Source organism: Dama dama, chromosome 6 (genome assembly GCF_033118175.1).
Source record: "Dama dama isolate Ldn47 chromosome 6, ASM3311817v1, whole genome shotgun sequence".
NCBI classification, from domain to species: Eukaryota; Metazoa; Chordata; class Mammalia; order Artiodactyla; family Cervidae; genus Dama; species Dama dama.
Window position 1 is genome coordinate 17,270,760 of NC_083686.1, and position 21,417 is coordinate 17,292,176.

Genomic DNA, 21,417 nt, shown 5'->3' on the forward strand with positions numbered 1-21,417 from the left:
CCCACACTGCCTGCCCTGGAAGTCTAAGTCTCAACCACTGGACCACCAGGAAAGTCCCATATGTAAGGTTTTTTCTCTCTAATGCTGAAGGGTATATAGAGCTTAATAAGTGTTGAATGAATGAACTTCTCAGCGCTCTTTCTTCCTAAATTAGAATTTATCTATTGCTTCCCACTCAGTATGCTTACAGAATTTTCCTAATTATTCTTGCACTACAAAGGGCTAGAGTCAAATTTTATGGGGTGTAAAGTTTCTATAACTCGGGGAGGCTCTATAATAAAAAGAATATGGCATTATGAGTACAAAATCGCTAGAGCCTCTCTTGTAGGGGTTTGAAAGGAACCATGGGAAGTGAGCACTGTTGAGGTATAAGCTTCATCAGTTTCATAGTAAATTCTCCTCTGCTCTGAACTGTTTTGAATATTGCCTCTCAGAATCAGAGACCAGTCATGTCTTCCCTTTCTCCTCCTGGAAATGTGCCGTTCTCCTTATACCCATCTTTATTAAATATAGGCAATACTTTTCGCAACCGAACAAGTATTTCAGGTATAACAGGTACTAAAAATTGCTTTTGAAGCCTCTTGAGAGGTATAATGGGTTCTATCTGGAGTAAGGACAAATGATTTGACCTTCGCCTTATTTATTAAGAACAATCATTGTTTTAAATAACATTTAACTCTCTAGTCCTGTTGCTTGAGGTGAACATACAGTGATGATTTCAAAGTTATTTCTTGTTTTAAAATCTTTGATGTGTTAGAAATGAATCAAGTGATTATTTCTTTGGTCATTGTTTCTTAAACCTGGATAATGCTACATACTGTGTTAAAAAGTAGCTTATCTTTTATTGTAAGTTTTGAACTTTATTTTTAAGTTAGATGTTTGTTTATAGAATGTAGAGAATATTTTAGTGTTTCATTTGCCACAGGATTAAAAGCTTTGAAGTTTTATCAACTAAAATTATTTTAATGAGAACAAAAATTAATTTTGTCCTGAGAAAAGTTACGTACATGTGGAAAATTCTCTAATTGCACTTAAAAATAATTTATTCCCTTTGCACAGAGACTTTTGTTGGGGGGTTGATTTCAAATCTAAAATAGCTATACTGAGTTGTACTATAATTCTGTGTTTTAAGTGGTAATATTATTTATAAATATTAAGAGGTGAGCCTGGGAAATGATGCAAATACAAAACCTGGTGGTTTTTAAGCAGCTAGCTGCTCTGAATCCTGAGGAAGGAGAATAAAATTCCATATTTTGCCACTTAAAAATTATATTTAAGTACTAAAACCAGGTTTTAATTCTGCAGTCCCCTTATTTTAACAGAGTAATAGTCTCAAACAAATTTACGGTTCTTTGCAAATATTTGGATAAAAACCTCATTGTTTCCCTTTAATGTTGAGCTGCTCAGGGCAGAAGTGTAAGCAACTCACCTGAGTTCCTTTTCTTGTAATTAAGTGAGTCTCCTATGGCTTCCTCTGCATGTATTTTTAAATGCTATGTGTGAACTAAGCAACTCAGGAAATTCCATTGTCAAGAACAGAGAAAACTTAGAACTAAAGGGACTATAGAAGTATTTTCTAGAAATTCTGACATTGAATTTCTGTGTATAAACATAATTATAATAATGATTTAGTTATAAAATTTTTTAAGTAAAGAGGACTAAAATTATTAGTATACATATACCTTTGATGTTGAACACTGTACCTTTTAGTAAAATTAGAACCTCAGTTAGTGGCTCAGTGAAGAAATACGTATTAAACCAGCACCCCATCATATGCTCCAGGGAACATACCATCATGTACATGTCAGACCCTGACCACATTCTAGTTGGGGATATACATAGTGGACATCAGAATTGGGTTTGACAATAGCAGTTGGTACATTTTGCTATATTTTATCACACTTCTATCCAGTCCATCTTATTTTTTAATTAATTTCAAAATGAGTTGGAGAATCAGTACCCTTCACCCCTAAACACTTCCACATGTATAGCAGTAAAGTTCAGTATTTGTTCAGAATTCTTTTTTTATTGACATGAATTTTACATAGATTGAAGTATGTAAATCCTAAGTGTACCATTCAGTGAGTCTCAACAAATGTGTAGTAATACTCGTGTAACCCAAACCTTTACCACGATTGAGGACATAGATGTGTATTTTAAAGATTATCTGTCAACCTAAGGTATGCTTTTAAAAGTTCGCTTTTAAGGAGAGACGTTTATTAAAACCACATTAAGTACTTGAAAGTCTGCCCAGTAGTTCGTGTTTGTTTTTGCCGGGGGAAGCAAACATTTATGAAAGCATTTGGCCTGCTCATATTTACTGTAAGGCCGGGTACTGGAAGTCATCTCCAAATACAAACTGTGAAAAGAGGAACTGGAAGGTTGCTTGGGTGTGTTATTGTCTGTCTGTAGCTATCCATATGTATGTTTACGTGCACAGGCCACACACTGCAGCTCAACAGAGACTGCCTTCTTGTTACTCAGTTTCATTCTGAGAATAAAATGCAAAGCAGCTACCTTATTGTTTAAAAGGTAATGTTTACAGAAACTTTATGTTTGGAGACTGATGATCCAAGCTTCCTTCCACTTTCAGCCTCTCTGGGATCTCAGTTATGAAGGCAGCAAAGGAAGTAGGTCCTCTGGCTTTTAGGGAAAGATGTTTTTTCACTAACAAGCACTTAGTGATTTCTGTGGTTTGGGATATTGTAGATAATAGTTCAAACCAGTTGCTTCTGTTGCAAAACAGATCGAGAGATAAGCACAGTAAAAGTTAGGTTCAAGATATTAATAATAGCTAGAACTAGGTTCTATTATCCAATTTTCTGTATTTTTCCTTTGAAGCCATATAAAGAGTTGTCTATAAATTGTCCATGACACTGGCAGCCTGTGCTCAAGTTTTGTCTGTGTGACTTTGAAGTCTGTCTTTTTCAGTAACGTTGAGAATTTTAGCAGTTATGTTTTACTTTAAAACTACTTTTGATAATTGAGAAAATAATCACAAGATGCTAAGTGATTATTTCAAGCAGCTTAGGATATCATGTTAATTTTGTGTGAGTGCATCTTCCATATTTCATACAATCCTCAAGAGTATTTTATTTTTGTGTTGTTCTTTGTTATTTTTTTCTGATGTGTCTATACTTAATACCCTATTTTCAGTCTGAGATCCCAAGTAAACAGCCTGAGACACCTGATGATATCATTCCTCAAAAGGTAAACCACAAAATACCATAAAAGAATGCAAAATACTTACAGTTGTTTTTTTTTTTTTTTAATTTCTTTGTTTTGATTTTGTTTTATTTTATCTTAGTGCATGGTAGACTATACTAACCTAAAGAGATAACTTTCAATTTGCTATTTCTATAAATTCTGTAGAGTTGAAAAAAGTGAATTTCATTCCTGTTGAGAGATGTTCTCGTCTCTCTTGCTTTGATCCAAATAGCTTTCTAGGATCCGTATGCAGCTCACTAACAGGCTGAATATCCATCGCTCTCACCGTGAGAAGTGTACCGCTTCACACATAAACTAACAAGTCCCAAGGCATGTTAGTAATGGGCAGCCTGACACCACCAAGTTTGTTTTCAATTACTCATTTAATTCTTCTAGATACTAAGCAATATATATTTTGAGAATTCAAGTTGTATTCTCTTTTAAAATTACTTTTTCAATCAGAAGGAACTAAGTAGAAACTAAGTGTATGATCACTTTTTAAATACAATTTTATTTCGATTTAAATTTATATAATTGTTATCTTTTTGCAGCAAGAGTCAATACATAATCAGTTTAAAAAAAAAAAAATGCAGTACTTTCCAACACAGAAATTTACCTCAAAATATTTGGGGGAGAATGCTTTTAGTTCCAAATCAGATATGAAGTCAGTATCCAAGGAGATGTTGTCCCACATCTGTTAATTCATTGTCTTGCCCATCACTAACTATGCTTTCATCTTTTTAAAAATGAACAATTTTGAGTTGAACATAATTGTTAAATCTTGTGTAGAGAATTGTTGTAATACAAAATTAACTACCCTGCTTTCATTTCAAAAAATACTACAATATTCTTATTAATTCATCAGATTCATCCTTCCATAATTGTAACGTTATTTTACATCATTTCAATACTTCTGTGTTACATAATCCAGTTTTCATTTGCTGCATATCATTCATCAGTTAGCTTGCAGCTCTCTTCATTCTGATTCTATACCTGAAGTTAAGGGTAACGGTGGCTTGAGTTAGGTATCTTTTCACCTCAAAATTGGTTCAGTATTTTAGTCTAAATATTTCATCCAGTTGGACACTTGTTTTCCAGTTTAGTTCGAAATCATTTTTTTTAAAGAGTTTTACTTTAAGTATTTTTGTAGACAATACATATTAACTATTTGAGTTGGAGAGTTAGGCTGATAGAATATTTTCAATTAGATATTCTTACTAATGAGGAAGGAAAGTAATGTTTAGAAAGAGAAGGTCTTTAAGCATGTTTTAAACTCTTATCTTTTTCTTAATTGTTAATTCAAAGTCTGGGTCGTTCTGGTCAATGAACCTATATACATATAAACTTTTTCCTTTGGTCTTACATTTTTATAGGAAATTTTAGACCTTAATTTCTCATTGTCTTGTTTTAAGAAAAAAGTTTGGGTCAACTGGAAAACCTGTTTTTTAGGATAAATATTAATTATTCTGAAAAGAAAATGCTCTGTATTAAACAGCAAAAAGTTAAATCTCTTCTGATGTTTCTGGGTAATTAATTTCTTCTTCAAAATGGATTTATGTATGTTTTTGATACAGTCATTTAGTTATTAAGTTTCTGGATCATATTCTCTTACACAACAAACAACAGGGTTGTTTTAGCAAATTAGAGACAGAAACTGGAGTGGCAGGCAAACCAAACGGTGTCATCTGGCCTGGAGCCAATAAATTCCATGTTGGGTCAGGACTCTCTGAAGGGTTGGGCCATTTCCAGTGACAGGCCCAATAGGGGATACCCGGAGGAACAGGGCAGTTCTGGGTTTCTACCTCCAAGTATCTGCAGTAAACACACAGGAAGTTCCTACCAAAGAACATTAGGCCTAAGCTGTTTACTTGGGGCAGAAGCAAAATTCCAGGCTCTCCACAAACCAGACATCCCCTTACAATGTGATGCTTTCCGACACCGGGCATTCTCTCTACTGTGCTGTACTAACCCATGGAAACATTTGACAAAAGATGATGTATTTCTTTTTTGGGGAAGAACAAAACTACTAATATTATTGTTTTATATATGTCTTCTAAAAGTCAGTGCAATTTAAAAAGAGAGAAACTTAACCCAAAAGCCTGTGCATTTACTATGTTTTAAGTGCAGTCTGTTAATTCTCGAAGATGAATTAGCTGAGCACTTTCCTTTTGCTGTTCCTTAGAAACCTGCTCGATACAGAAGAGCCGTAAGTTACGACAGTAAAGAATACTACATGCGACTAGCCTCCGGCAACCCAGCCATTGTGCAAGATGCCATCGTAGAGAGCTCTGAAGGCGAAGCTGCTCAGCAAGAACCAGAGCATGGTGAAGACACAATTGCCAAAGTCAAAGGTCAGCAGCCTTCTTCTCTGATTTGCTTAAAAATACTTGGGAGCATTCCTTCTACTCCAGCTCATATGAAAAATATTAGCCACTATAAACAGTAGGAAGACCCCCCTGGAGAAGGACATGGCTACCCACTCCAGTGTTCTTCCCTAGAGAATTCCATGGACAGAGAAGCCTGTCAGGACTTTGTGACCATGGGGTCACAAAGAGTTGGACATGACTGAGCAACTATTTATATATTATAAACAGTAGGACCAACCTTAAAAGTATCTGTGCATATTTTATGTGTCAGCCTTCTTAAAGGTGGATTTCTATATCAGAACTAGAGAGACTGGCTCTTCTTTATTGCCTACAGATGAATGTCATGTACCCATTGGCTTGATTTTTTTTTTTTTTTCCCACTGTATCTGGCAGAATTCTCCGTGGTACCTGATGTTTTAAGTTAAGGCCCTAATAACTAAGTAAATATTATAAAATTAAAGCAACCATTAAATGTGTTGTTAGTGCATGTTAGCCAACAGTAAGAAATAATGGTCTTTTCTCCTATGAGCTAAAACAGATTATACCAGATCTATACTTTGTGAGCCTAGTAAAACCTGCATATGATCAGGGATTGGACTAAAATGGCCATGGACTTTTTGATTCTGGACATCTGTATATGTGCGCCCTCTGCCCTCTTCCTACAGCTTCACTGTGAACTGGACCTACCCAATTTTGTCCTAAGATACTGGTCCAGCTGTCCTCCTCTAAAGCCTTCTTGTTCAGCTCCCCTGGCTCCAGTGGCACTTTGCTCATATCCTTTACAGCAATTTGAGTGATTTTATGTTTTCCTAAATTAGCAGTTTCTCAGCGGCAGAGTTTATTTTTCTCATCCCTTTATAGATTTTAACACATGTCTAGCACACAGTGGGGACTCAGTCGATGTTGTAAAAGTAAAATCAATCCATTGTTATTTTTTAAACCTCTGAAGTATCATAAATTCAAAAGTCTTGGTATAGTCTATAGATTAAGCCCTGGAATGTGAATTAAGAAGTGTAAGTTAAAAATTATTTTCAGATCTCATTGATAAAAACCTAATAGTATATGGGCCATGTCAACAAAAACGTTTATCTATAGTTGTGGTCAGTTTCTCCTATCATACCTATTTTTTCTCATGATGACTATGAATTACTAAATATTTCATACGTGACCTAATATTTTCATAAAATCCTTGAAATTTTTAGTAGTTAGAGTTTTTAGTCTTCTTATTTCTTGACACTGCATCAGCAAAGTCATTGAGATGGGTCCAAAGGTGTGTTTAATGGCTATAACCAAGGTATATAATTCACAGAGTTCATGGTGATGTGTTTGGGTCATTGGCATTTAGCTTCTCTTAGCCTCATTTTCCTAATTTCTAATTGAGCTAAAACCACAAATATTGGTGTTAGTGCTATGATGTGCAAGATGGTATGCTAGATATAGAATTGGAGGTTTTGATTCATCAAACTATAAATAAAGCAGCTGGAAGCATTTCCCCCGCTGGATGTCCTCAGCAAGACTAGCTGTTTCTTGTTTGTTTATTGTGCATGCGTGCTAAGTCGCTTCAGTCATGTCCAACTCTTTGCAACCCCATGGACTGTAGTCACCAGGACCCTCTGTCCATAGGATTCTCCAGGCAAGAATACTAGAGTGGGTTGCCATTTCCTTCTCCAACTTATTTATTGTAGTCTTTGATATGTGAAAATAAGGTTCTTCCCAAGATAAAGCAGAACCTCTGACAACTTGGGTTCAAAGGGTAGGATTCTAGCAGATATGTTTTTCCAAAATTCTTAGAGCAACTATAATTGGTATATGTAACATTACTTCTGAGGAAACAAACTAAAGAATATTAAATGTGAGATTTAGAGTTTGAGTGTTTCCTATACTTCGGGATATCAGTGATTACCTTCATCCTCAGATTTTGATTTCACCTCCTGTGATTATCAATAAAATTATCAAAATGTAGGCAGTAAAATGTTAACTTATTGGGCAAATTAAAGTATCCAGCTCTGTATCAAAAAGAATTGTGTTCTGACTCTTTATGATCTGATGAATTAAGCAAATTCATTCGTGTCTGAATGACCATACTGCCACTTGTAACGTGAGTCTTAAAATAGCCCTCATGGGCCCTCCATGTAGGTGGGATCTCTTCTAATCATGTTTATAACTTGCTGTCCTTATTCTTGTTTCTGATAATGACTGACCATTTATTGACAGTATCCCCTCAGTAAAACCCACCTGTTAGCATCACCCCTGTTACCATTCACTCTGCTAAGCTCTCTGTTTATCATCATCGTCATCTGACACTTGCTGAGAGTTTACGATCCTAAGCACTTGACCGGAATTACCTCATTTAGTTCTCCAACAGTCCTCCAGGTATCCAGGAGAGATGATATTTTTGTCCTGTTTTTATAAATGAGAACCCTCTGAGATTCAGAGAGGGCAGATAATACTTCCAGGTCATACAACTGTTTAATACCAGATCTGTGCTGAGTTGGGGGGGTTTGCTTTTTTTTTGGTGGGGGTGAGGCGAGCGGTGATTGGTGTTTTTTATTTGTTTTGGTTTTGGGGTTTTTTGTGGTGGTGGTGGTGATTTTTTTGGTCCTCACTGGGTTTTCATTGCAACACACAGGCTCTTTGTTGCAGAGAGTTTCTCTAGTTGTAGCTCATGGGCTCTAGAGTACTTGGGCTCAGTAGCTGCAGCACATGGGCTCTCTAATTGCAGCTCATGGTATTAGGTAACCTGGTATTAGTTACCCAGCATTTAGGATCTTAGTTCCCTGACCAAGGGATCGAACCCATGTCCTCTGCATTGGAAGGTGGATTCTTAACCACTGGACCACCAGGGAAGTCCCTAGAGCCTGTGCTATTGGCCACTGAAGTGTGTGCATGCCTTCCTGAATTCTCTCAAATTGTACAGGTGGGACTCGTGGAGACTAAACAGCTTCCCAGTGGCCCCCGTGAGATCACATGACCCTCTTGGCTCTTGTCCTGCAGGACTGGTCAAGCCACCTCTCAAACGGTCTCGGTCAGCGCCGGATGGAGGCGATGAGGAGACGCAGGAGCAGTTACAGGACCAGACGGCCGAGGGCAGCTCGATAGAAGAGGAGGAGAAGACGGACAACGCCACCCTGCTGCGCCTGTTAGAGGAGGGCGAAAAGGTGCTGGGCTTCTGGACAGGAGGGGTTACGTTGAGTGGTTTGTTTCCCTTTTGCAAGACAGCTGAAGGGTATTTATCTGGCAGCCAAAGAGACATATCTCAGCCTTTGCAGTGAAATCAGTATTAAGCCCCCTTTTGGGTTCAGCACTCTCATCTGCAGGACTTTCTCACCTCTCTGGACGCCAAGCAGCATGCAGTGGCAGCAGATACAGGATGAACATCTTCACCTGGTTCACTGTCTTCCTCGGTATACCCTTTACCAGAGTGCAGCTCTCCCCTTAGTTCTGTTTCTGTCTCATGTACACAACCTGTTCAGTAATTTGGCCCCGTATTTTTTCCTACCCCTCTGTAATTGCACCAACCACTCAAGCAGCTTCAACTAATCCATCACCCCCAAGCCTTGAGCCCATCACCAATAGCCTCATATTTCACCCCTACACTCAGCTTCACTCACAGAAGACTACTTTGCCTTCCTATGTCACTCTCAACATCTTAGAACCTGCCACCGCTCCAGGCTTACTTTATTGACTCTGCCAAGTGGCCTGAGCCCCTGTAGCCCTTTGTACCTTGCAGTTCACTCCATCCATGCCATCGGTTCTTTAATCTATGCTTTACTCTTTGCATTCTCTGCATAAATGCCCCCGTCTGTCACTCACATCACCTCTCTCCCTGTAACCCTCACTTGGCACAGCTTCATTTATTTGGAGTCTTTAATACTCAACACATAGAAACTTTTCCTTCAGGGTTTTGCCAGCTCAGACATAAATACCCTCCTCTAAGCTTTTATAACGCTCTATGTCTTTCACTCTTTTAGAGCTTAATTTTTAAAATTCTGTTCAAATATATGTAGCCTGATTAATCTTGAATGAGAACATAAAAAGAGAGAAAAATATTTGTAACTATAAAAGCCCTATATCTATCACCCCCTGGAGAAGGGAATGGCAACCCACTGCAGTATTCTTGCCTGGAGAATTCCATGGACAGAGAAGCTTGGAAGGCTATAGTCCATGGGGTCACAAAGAGTCAGACACGACTGAGTGACTAACACTTTCTTTTATGTCTGTCACTCATTTTGTTGTGTTATTCTTTGTTCCTGTGTCTGTCTCTTCCCCTAGACAGTGAGCTCTTTGTAGGCAGACACTGTTTCCTTACTTCTATCCCAGTGCCTTGCACAGCTCTTAATCACCTGATATACACTCTGTAAACCTTGAATGAAGGAGTCTTTGGTTGAATGAATAAAGGGATAAAAGAATGAAAGAATTGAATGTGTAGTATCATGTCTCTGAAGATTATGTTTGCCTGTTATAGTAGATTGTGGTATAACCCTTGAAATATTACTCACTAAGAAATAGTAACTAGAAATTAGAGCTTAATTTTTTCAGATTCTGTTCAAATATGTAGCCTGATTAATCTTGAATGAAAACATTAAAAAAAATTGTAACTATAAAAGTACAATAGGTCTGAAGGGAGCACATGGTAAGCATCTGGGGGCTTTGGAATGTTCTGTTTCTTGTTCTGGATGCTGCTTGCATCATATTTTAAGCATTTGAAAATTCTTCAAGGTATGCACTTAGGAAATAACATTTTCTATGTGTCTGTTTTACTTAAAATAGAATTATTTTAGAAGTATGTCAGTTTTTTTTTTTGCTGTAACATTCTAAATTTTTGTTGTAGTTCACATGTGGTGTTGAAACTTATATTTTTATTTTCTGATACTGTCATGTTTTAATCTTCTGTTCTTGTGAGTACAGCCTTTGCTGTAATTGCTTTAAGCTTGGATAGTGCAGGAAGTACATTTAGACTGACATTCATTTGACAGTTGTTTGACTCTGATTCAGTTGCTGATTTTTTTTTCCTTGACTCATGTTAAACTAAGTATAAGCAAGAAGGAATTTTTACTAAGAACTAGATCCTGCCTGTTGGAAAGAAAACAATGGTAACATTGAGGGCTTTAGCAAGTCCGTCCTTCTATGAGGAAAACACAGCTTCTGCCAAGTTTGGCTTTTTACAATGGCACCACAGTCTGCCAGGCAGGCAGAATCCAGTGGGGAGCGAATAGAGACAAATTCCAGAAGCTGTTATGGAAAAAGAGGAAAATAAGCTGTGTGGAAGAGAAGACAGCCAGCAGTTGCTAACATGATTCTGTAAATTCTCTCTTACGACACGCCACTGAAGTATATTTGAAATTTACATGAAGATACAGAAGCCCAGAGACATTAAGAAATCTGACCAAATCTATAGTTAAATGACAAAAACTAGAAAATCACTCGGGAATGTCAGGCTCTGCATACCTTTCTCACCCTGTGTGGCCTGCCTGGCCAGGGGCACAGTCGTAATCTTCCCACATGTGTGCCTCGGTTCCCCTTCCTGCAAAGTTTCTGTCCATCTCTCTCCTCTTCTAACTTGTTCACTGACTCTGGACCCTCATACTCATGTGTCTGGCACAGAGTTAGTACTCAGTGAGTACGAGGATAAGTGGACTGAGTGGATGGATGTGAATAGAAGGTCGTTTCCTTTTACTGAAGTCAAACTGCAACTCAAGACTGCAATCTTAGCTGTTCTCTTTATTATGTTTGCACGCAGATTAATATGCTTAGCTCAGGGGGTGCCATCACACAGTAACATCTTGGTAAAATTTTGTTTATCCGTTAAATCCATATTTAAAAACTTTTTACTTCCTTTGTATTTTTTTTTTTTAAAGAAATTACCTGATTTTTTTAAAAACTACACTAATGAATGTTTCTGGTTTTCTTAATAGATCCAGCACATGTACCGCTGTGCTCGAGTCCAGGGCCTTGATACCAGTGAGGGGCTACTCCTCTTTGGTAAAGAGCATTTCTATGTGATTGATGGATTTACAATGACAGCAACCAGAGAAATAAGAGATATTGAAACCTTACCTCCAAAGTAAGTAAATGAATGAAGAGACAAAGTATAGCTGTCTTTAGCAAACAAGATAACTACGTAGTTTTGTTTTCTTTTTAATGAAAAGTTATGTTTTAAGTAATGCTCTCAGTTTGTATGCATCCATCATTACATATTCACAAGAGTAATATTTCAAAGCTTTAAAGGACAAATTTGCCTTATTTATCAAAATGAAAACTAAATAAAATTTATTGCTATGCATTAATAGCATTAGATATAATACAAGTTCCTGATATTGTCATCTGTATATTTACAAAGTTATTCTGAATGTGTAGAGAGTTCTTTTTTCAAATCTCAGTGCAAACACCATTATAGCAAAAACACAGGCATCTGTACAAAACTCCAACAAAGGTAAGAACGCCCATGTCCTCTGAGTACCCTAGAAGCAGTGCGACCTATACACAGGCAGGGATTAACTGGCTGAGTTGATCAGCTTCCTTTTCTTCCGCCAGTCCCATGATGGACATGATACTGGGCAATGGAAAACCCAGAGGCAGACAAAACGAGAAGGAAGATAAAAAGCTAAAGACTTAGAAAATCAACATGCCCTTCTCTTCCTCTAACATTTTGAACACCTAACGTACATGGTGAATGTGGACACGGTCATCTTCATTCCTAGGAGATAATTTCATATTATCATTTTTAGCAGCCATCAGGGCCACATGATGACTTTTATGGGCCTCCTCTTGCATGTAAAATTATTTAAAGCGATGTTTTCTGATTGTGTTGGTTTAAAGATGAATATATTCACTTTATATACTACAACATTTTCTTCTACCTAAAAATTCAGGTTTTTTTCTTTTGCTTTTAAAAGATATTAAAACATTTTCTTGTACCCTTAAAAGTATATAGACCTTGGCACTGTGCCAGCTATGCCTGATAGATATTCCCTGACAGTAATAGGATTTTTTAAGTTATATTCACCAAAGGGGATTTCTAGTATACTGAGTTGCTAACAAATTACTCTCTTAAAAGGTTTTTTTTTTTTTTAACTAAAATATTCAGATACATTGTGTCCTGCTTCTTTTCACATGTTGAAAATAGCACCTGTTTGTTGAACAGGAGTTTACCTCTTGCTTTGTTTCTGTTGCCTCCTTTTTTCCGGGCTGCCTCTAGTATGCATGAGCCAATTATCCCTAGAGGAGCCAGGCAAGGCCCCAGTCAGCTCAAGAGAACGTGCAGCATCTTTGCATATGAAGATATCAAGGAAGTGCATAAACGGAGATACCTCCTGCAGGTTGGTTGATTTAGTAGAAATAAACGTTTTGTCATGTTCCTTTATTTAGAGGATGTATACGTGATAGGCTCCACCTTATTCCTTAGAGTACTGGATTTGGTTGTGTGATAAACAAGCTCATGTCACATGTGGCATAACTTTATAATACATCCCTTTGAAAAAAAAAGCATTCTAAAACTTTGAGTGATATCTTTGTTATCCATCTTTCCCTGTAGTTATCCAGGTTTATATTTTTTACATAAAAATTGCATTCACTATAAATGTACAAAATTATAATTTTGTAATTATTTTATCATTATTCTAGTAAGGATTTTAGAAACAAATTGAGCAGAACAAATTCAATCTGTTTTGTAATTTAATCTGCTAGGAATTCATGACTCAAAAAATGTTTTCCAGTCATCAGATTAACTTCTTCAATATTATGGAAACTCATAGTGGAAAAGTTAATATGTAACGTTACTTGCATTTTTTTCTTAATGTCTTTCCCTCTGATCTTTTCAGCCTATCGCTGTGGAAGTTTTCTCTGGAGATGGACGAAACTACCTCCTTGCTTTTCAGAAAGGAATCAGAAACAAAGTTTATCAAAGGTATAGTTTACTAGGAATACTTCATAATGCTGTATTGTAGAGAGCAATGGGAGGTGTAAAGCATTACCAGTTCAGCTCGTTTTTTAAAAATCAATTAAATCCTTGAATTAACTTCTTTAAAGAAAATGTTTCATTTTTACCAGCCTCTTGAAATGTGCTTCTTCTGACACTCTTCTATTTTGAAAGAACGTTTTTTTTCCTTCTGGTAACTTACACTAGACTTCGTCAGAATATCTCTTTAAGTATAAAGTAATGATGAAACTATAGCTTTAAAAATAATACTTCAGTTTCAGAATAGGCTTTCTTCATATATACCAAAAAGAAGACAGTGCCATACTTTGCTATTGAATGCGAAGCCTGAGTTTCCTTAGAATTTATATTCTTGTGAGACTTTTCTGACTTTGGAAGGTACGTTGGATACCTCCATCCTTGAAAAAGTAGCACAACCAAATAAAGCAGTTGATTTAATCTGACCATATTTCATTTTTGGTAAACTGTGTTTACCTGGAAAAGAAATAGTATATGTCCATGTGCTTCAAGGTTCTTCTCTTGGATGTGTGAGTAGTAAAGCTTTTATGAACTGATGGTAGTTAATAAGAGAGCCCTTATTCTTTGAAGAGTAGTATGCGTGCATGCATGCTAAGTTATTTCAGTCGTGTCTGCTCTTCGCAACCCAGCCTGCCAGGCTCCTCTGTCCATGGGATTCTCCAGGCAAGAGTACTGGAGTGGGTTACCATGCCCTCCTCCAGGGGATCTTCCCGACCTAGGGATGGAATCCGAGTGTTTTCTGTCTTCTGCACTGGCAGACGGGTTACTTAACCACTAGCAGCACCTGGGAAGTTCAGAGAGTAATATAAATCCTGGCAATCCATCTATTAGGGAGGTTTTGTGTTTCCGATGAGGCGTGACTAATACCAAGCAACACTATCACTGCAGTACAACAGTACTGCCTGTGAGCAGGAGAGAAGTGAGGGCGGCTCTTCAGATACAGTCCCGTGGGCGTTGGTTGGGAAGAACCAAGTCAACGGTTGAAATGCTAGTTGCCTGTCTTGTTAATTTCTAAGGGTGGTATCGTTTTCCACGTTGGTAAGTTATCTGCTCTTCCCAACTAGAAGCTGTTAGTTACAAGGAGATGAGTTTGTCTTTAGCTGAGAGATTTCTGTGTATGTGCCAAGTTCAAGGTCCACATTCATTCCAAGGATTTTCCCACAATTCTTGCTTGCCCTTAAAAAATATATGTTGACATTAGGAGCAACTCTGAACATAATCATAACAGTGTCACGTAAAGGTTTTTCTCGTGTGGGTGTTTTCATTTGTCAGTGATGCCTCTATCCTGTCATTTGTTTAGCTGTTAGCACTGGGCTTGCTGTCACATGAGTGTTTAGCCTCAATCACTCTTGAGGACATCACTAAGTTGACTCAATTCCTGTGAATCACTGTGTCAAGGCTTTTTCTTCAAGTAATGCTGCAACATACGTAAAACTCTAACATGTCAGATTTTGCTGTGGATCTTTATGTTTGGCTTTAGAAGCCATCATCTTACCCTTATTTGTTAGCGTATTCTAGTATTCTAATTATTGTATATTCCCTTTGCCTGCCATTTGTTGAGGAGTTGAGGGGTGGGGGCGGTGGCGGTAAATGCAGCAGTTAAGCCCTAAATGAGTCATTCTTTCTAACACTCCCGTTAGATCCTGACTGACACGTCATTTCCAATTTTATGCTATTTTTAAATCTTCCAGGTTTTTGGCTGTAGTGCCATCTCTCACTGACAGTTCAGAGTCTGTGTCTGGGCAGCGACCGAACACCAGCGTGGAGCAGGGGTAGGTCATGTGCCTCTTGTACATTCTAGTTTAATACTGAAATTGGATCATTTATATCTGGACAGTATTATTTAATATTTTAATGAATATCCCTGCACCCTAACCCCCAGTTGTTTGTAGAGCAATTTTACAGTACTGAAAATTAGAAATAAGAGAATGTATGCATGATCGCTCATGTCAAGCCAGTGTCAAATGTCTCACATGTTGATCATTTTCCTTTAATGTTTTGAGCATATGCACCGTTGTGCCCAATTGAGTCCATCATATAAACAGACACTTTTACTCTGCATCTTCTATTCAGTATTATATATAAATATTTCCTCTTGTTATTAAAAAATTCTTTAGGAACTTTGCCTTTATTTACTAGCCATTCATCATTACATATAAGGCATTCTCTTATTTTTGTATATTTCATCTTTATCAGGTTTCCTTGTTATAAAAATTATACCCATTTGTATTCTACTATTAGTGGATAAGTTTGCTTATCTCAATACATACCAGCTTTCTATATTTACTTTTTAATTTTTACTGATTAATCAGCTAATTAATTAAATTTTTTGAATGATTTGTTTCTAAATGTGCATTTCCTTTTGTATTAGTAGCCCTTTACAATCCATTGGAGAAGAAGCAGTGCTTTGGGGCTACAAATTAATTATTACAGATTGCAGGAAAATGTCTTAAAACTTTATTGGACATTCTGTAAATTTGTAAATAAAATGTGATAACAGTTTGTTTGCATCTATACATATTAAATTTGTGCATTTCTATTTAAATTATTTTTATTTTTTTTAGCTGGCATTTAACAAATACAGATACTGCATGTATGCTTTTGTTAACCTCAGAAACATGTTCTATTGCTAATCATTTGTGTTGTTGTTAAGATAAATACAGGAAGCAAAAGGCTCTCGTGAAGCATATTTAGCCTTTTTTCTACTTGTAAGCAACTTTCTAGTACTTTTGCCTGCCTAGATAATCTCCAACTTGCTATTTCATTGTTCTGTGCTGAGTTGGCAGTTCTTAAAGAACTGTTCAAAGCTCAAAGGCAGGCAAGAAGCAGAAATTCATTTCCAACTTTAATCTCCTTTTCAGTTGTTCCCTTTCTTACAAAGTTGAGAAATGATCATGGCTCTTTTTCCAGTGCTAAGTCGCTTCAGTCGTATCCAACTTTTTTGCGACCCCATGAACTATAGCCCGCCAGGCTCCTCTGTCCATGGGATTCTTCAAGCAAGAATACTGGAGTAGGTTGACGTGACCTCCTCCAGGGGATCTTCCCAACCTAGGGACTGAGCCCAAGTCTCTTCTGTCTCCTGCATTGGCAGGCGTGCTCTTTATTACTAGCGCCACCTAGTATCCTTTGCACTCAGTTTACCTGAAAGGAAGAATTTTTCTGGAAGTGAAAAGTGCTATCTGTACTCCTGAGCTAGAAACGTTTATGAACTAAGGTTAACACCTCTCTTAATTTACTTTAGGATAATAAAATATATGGATAAGTGCTTTACTACTGGTTCTGTGACCAGTTCACAAACTTCAGATTATTAATTATCCATGTTACAAAGCTGTTAAACCTTAAGGGTTTTATAGCATTCTAGAAAAGTTTGCTATATCACTTATTCTAATTGAATCTCTTTAAATCAGTTTATATAGGGATTATTGTAAAAGGGTGAAAGTTGAACTAGATCAGTGTTTGTTTCAAAGTCATTTGCTTTGGTCCACAGTAAAAAATATACACTACGTTGCATTCCAATTAACACAGACTTAGTTAAAATTCTGAAAATACCTTCCCTTACTATGTGTAGTGCCTTCCAATGTTCTGTTCTCTGTTTTCTTCAATTCGATTCTGTTATTTCATATTTCAAAATGCTGATCACAACCCACTAAACTGATTTCATGACCTACCCAGTAGGTTGTCCTCCATAGTTTGAAAAATTCATGGACCCGTTGACTTAAAATTTTCAGCTTTGTAATTACTTTGATTTAAAATTATTAATATGTTACTAAAACAGTATGTTGCCTACAGTTCATGTAATTATTTATCATTTGTAGATCTGGGTTGCTTAGCACTCTGGTTGGAGAGAAGTCTGTGACTCAGAGATGGGAGGTAAGTTCAGTGAAAATGTAAGCCTCCTTCATAATTTGTAGTCAGAAGGTATAAGTCATTCAGTTAAAAGCACTTTAATAATTTATAAAATATATACCATGGACAAAAAAGTTTTGTTTTTGTTCTTTTTAGAAAGAAAGTGTTTTGTTATTCTGAAATCTGTAAGAAACTATCCTTTGCCTCATTTTGCATATAAATTTTTAAAAGCAAACATAGTAGAAATAATTGATCGCTTTAAAGTGGATCTTTATTTATTTTTCCCAAGAGAGGTGAAATCAGCAACTTTCAGTATTTGATGCACTTGAACACTTTGGCTGGGAGATCATATAATGACCTCATGCAGTATCCTGTCTTCCCCTGGATCCTTGCGGATTACGACTCGGAGGTGAATGTCACATCATTTCTGTGAAATTGGAACACATTTTCAAAAATAATTAAATGATGCTTCAGTGGCTTAAGTGATTTATATGCATTATAGTTTTAAGTTCTCAACAGGCACTTATTCCCAAGAAGATGAGACGAGCTTTAGCTTAGGCTTGGACAAAGTTTGGATGCTTAGCCAACTTCTTGGATTCATGGTGATTCATTCAATTTCCTAAAGTACCAATAAATTTGGATCCACTGGAGGAGGTCACTGCCTTCTACACTGCAGCCAGTTTCAGAAATAAATCTAATTGAGTCGTCTCTCCGTTTAAAAAAGTATTGCATAAATCATCATCACAATTTGGAGATAATTTCATTTATTTATTTATTTTTGGCTGAGCTCCATCTTTGTTGCTGCGCAGAATTTTCTCTAGTTGTGGCAAGCAGGGGCTACTCTTTAGTTGCAGTGTGCGGGCTTCTCATTGCCATGGCTTCTCTTGTGGCGAAGCAAGGGCTCTAGGGCGCACAGGCTTCAGTAGTTGTGATGCACAGGCTTAGTTCCACCAGGGCATGTGGAATCTTCCCGGAGCAGAGATTGAACCCGTCCTGCCTTGGCAGGCAGATTCTTTACCACTGAACCACCAGGGAAGCCCCTGGAGGGAATTTTAAAATATCAGTATAGCACCCTTTGCAGAGTAGCTGCTACTTAGGTACCCCTCCTGCACTCCCAGGACTGCTGTCCGGGCCCACCCCGTCCTCTTTGAGCAGCTCTGCACGTGCTGCCCTCCCCGCCTGGACTTCTCCCCACGGCCGTGCCCACCTGCGCTCCCACTGCCAGGCTCCTCTGGCTAGCTGTGTTTCACCCAGCAGGACATACTCACTCACACCTCCAGGGGACCTTCTCTCTCTCTCCTTTTTCCTCTGTTCCCACACCGCCTTGAAGCTGTATCGTGCTGCTTTCTTTTACATGTTGTAAGCATGCTTTTTGTCTGACCTTACTCAGCTGTGAGGTCGTTGAACTCAAAGACCAACTTAGGTAACTCTTAGGGCCCAAACTCTAGAGTAAGGCCTGGTACTTATACATACTTTACTCATCTTTGTTGACATAATCAAACTACAAATGAGGTGTTTTGCATGTAGAATTGCAGAGAACAAATACTAACTTGACTTATTTTCATAAGTGTGGATTAGTTTCTCCTGTCTAAGACTTTTAAAATACAAGTTGGTAAAACTGGGGGGCCATGTTGTTGTTCACCCGCTGAGTCACATCTGATTCTTTGTGGCCCCATGGACTGCAGCACACCAGCCTTCCCTGTCCTTTACCATCTCCCAGAGTTTGCTCAAACTCATGTCCTTTGAGTCAGTGATGCTGTCTAACTATCTCATCCTCTGCTGTCCCCTTCTCCTTGGCCTTCAATCTTTCCCAGCATCAGTGTCTTTTCCAGTGAGTTGGCTCTTTGCATCAGGTAGCCAAAGCATTGAAGCTTCAGCTTCAGCATCAGTCCTTCCAATGAATATTCAGGGTTGATTTCCTTTAGGATTGCCTGGTTTGATCTCCTTGATGTTCAAGGGATTCTCAAGCATCTTCTCCAGCACCACAACTTGAAGGCATCAGTTCGTTGGCACTCAGCTTTCTTTGTTGGAGAAGGAAATGGCAACCCACTCCAGTATTCTTGCGTGGAGAATCCTGTGGACAGAGGAACCTGACAGGCTATAGTCCATTGGGTCACAAAGAGTCAGACACGACTGAAGTGACTTAGCACACAGCCTTCTTTATGGTCCATCTCTCATATCCGTACATGAATACTGGAAAAAACATAACTGACTGAAAGTGAAAAGTCGCTCAGTCGTGTCCAACTCTTTGCGACCCCATGGACTGCCTCCATCCATGGAATTTTCCAGGCCAGAGTACTGGAGTGGGTTGCCATTTCCTTCTCCAGGGGATCTTCCTGACCTGGGGATCGAACCTGGGTCACCCGCATTGCGATGCTTTATTGTCTGAGCCACCAGGGAATCCCGATAACTTTGACTAGACAAACCTTTGTCAGCAAAGTGATGTCTTTGCTTTCTCATATGCTGTCTAGTTTTGCCATAGCTTTCCTTCCAAGGAGTAAGTGTCTTTTAATTTCATGGCCTACAGTCACCATCCGCAGTGATTTTGGAGCCCAAGAAAATAAAATCTGTCACTCTGTTCACTTTTTTTCCCCATCTGTGCCTTGAAGTGATGGGACCAGATGACATGATCATAGTTTTTTGAATGTTGAGTTTTAAATAAAAAAGACACAAATTAGGTATCCCTTGGGTACATAGTTCACATGTCTGCTTTTAATACCCTTAGGAGGTAAATTTTGGTTTCCTTTTAAATATGTGAATTAAGTCAGCTAAGGATGAGCTTTTAAAATGATCTCTGGTAGACTGAAAGAATCCACCTCATTTGGGAATCACAGCCTGGTATGATGTTGTCTTTTGGAGGTGACCAAGTTACTGAGTGCTCTAGTTTATTTCACTTCGCTTTCACTTCTAGGAAGAAAATGCTCAGAAGTGAAGTTGGAGTGAAAGAGGGGAGGAGGGAAAGAGAATAGAAGGGAGATTGGATCCTCTGGTTTGGTAGGTGATGGAGAGCAAAGGTGAATTGGAGCTTGTGTGTCCACAATCTCCTGCTGCTCCCTTGTCAAAACTGGGAAGGATTTTCCCTCTTATTCCTCATCTCCAAACCTGGGTTCCAAGTGCCTTCCCCTGTGCAAAATAAATTTCTGAAACAGATGTCTTCATACTGAACCAGTTAAACTGCCACATGCCTGTCTGTAAAATATGGATAACCAGTAGGTGCAAGGCATTATCTTGGAGTCCAGTTCTGGTGATGTGATCCCATAGATACTAGCCCATTGACAAATCATCATGGCTATAGCCATTGTGTCTACAGTGGTGAAAACAGAGGATGGATAGTAATTTTGGAATTGGGTTTTGTTTTGTATTTTAGGAGGTCGATCTTACTAATCCCAAGACATTTAGAAACCTGGCCAAGCCAATGGGAGCACAGACAGATGAACGATTAGCTCAGTATAAGAAGCGATATAAAGACTGGGAAGATCCTAATGGTAAGTAACTTTCCCTGTCATGGGACTTGGTACCCAAATTTCAAAAGTAAGCCATTATTTAGTGGTCTGATGCCCTTCCATCTTTCCCCAAGTTGCTTGTATATGATTATGTCTGTGTGTGTTACATATGCATGCATATACACAACTATCAAAGTTAGAAAAACCAGGTTTTGCATGCCAACTGACGGCCATGCTTGGAAGGCATTTTTTAGGTAGCTTGTCAAGTATTGACAGAAAACTAAGTCTTTCTGCTTTGTCTAGGGTAGAAATTTCCCATCATAATATGCCTTTATCTCTAATTGTGTTTAGGCCAGGAACTATGCTTTCCTTTTTTCACTCTCTTAATATTTTTTATTGAAGTATAGTTAATTTACAGAGTTTTTAGGTATACAAAAAGTAATTCAGTGTGCATATCTATGTGTGTGTGTATATGTATATTTTTTTTCTTTTTCAGATTGTTTTCCATTATACATTCTTTTAATTTTATTGAGCACTTTTTACAACCCTTTTACATTAAAAAAAATACCAATTGACTCCCTTCTAAAATACTGCAGTTTAC

The 21,417-nt window shown here is 37.9% G+C and overlaps 1 protein-coding gene across 6 annotated transcripts in view; it reads left to right on the top strand.

The window, feature by feature from the left end:
- Positions 1–21,417, top strand: part of WDFY3 (WD repeat and FYVE domain containing 3) — a 249,052-nt gene that overhangs the window by 193,998 nt on the left and 33,637 nt on the right. For 5 of the 6 annotated variants that reach the window (XM_061145614.1, XM_061145615.1, XM_061145616.1 and 2 more), the window contains 10 exons: positions 3,157–3,210; positions 5,390–5,558; positions 8,568–8,731; positions 11,489–11,637; positions 12,772–12,892; positions 13,394–13,479; positions 15,219–15,299; positions 17,343–17,397; positions 17,663–17,782; positions 20,741–20,858. In XM_061145614.1, the coding sequence (XP_061001597.1) occupies positions 3,157–3,210; positions 5,390–5,558; positions 8,568–8,731; positions 11,489–11,637; positions 12,772–12,892; positions 13,394–13,479; positions 15,219–15,299; positions 17,343–17,397; positions 17,663–17,782; positions 20,741–20,858 (1,117 nt within the window). The remainder of the gene's footprint in view (positions 1–3,156; positions 3,211–5,389; positions 5,559–8,567; positions 8,732–11,488; positions 11,638–12,771; positions 12,893–13,393; positions 13,480–15,218; positions 15,300–17,342; positions 17,398–17,662; positions 17,783–20,740; positions 20,859–21,417) is intronic. The other variant, XM_061145612.1, reaches the window with a different exon arrangement.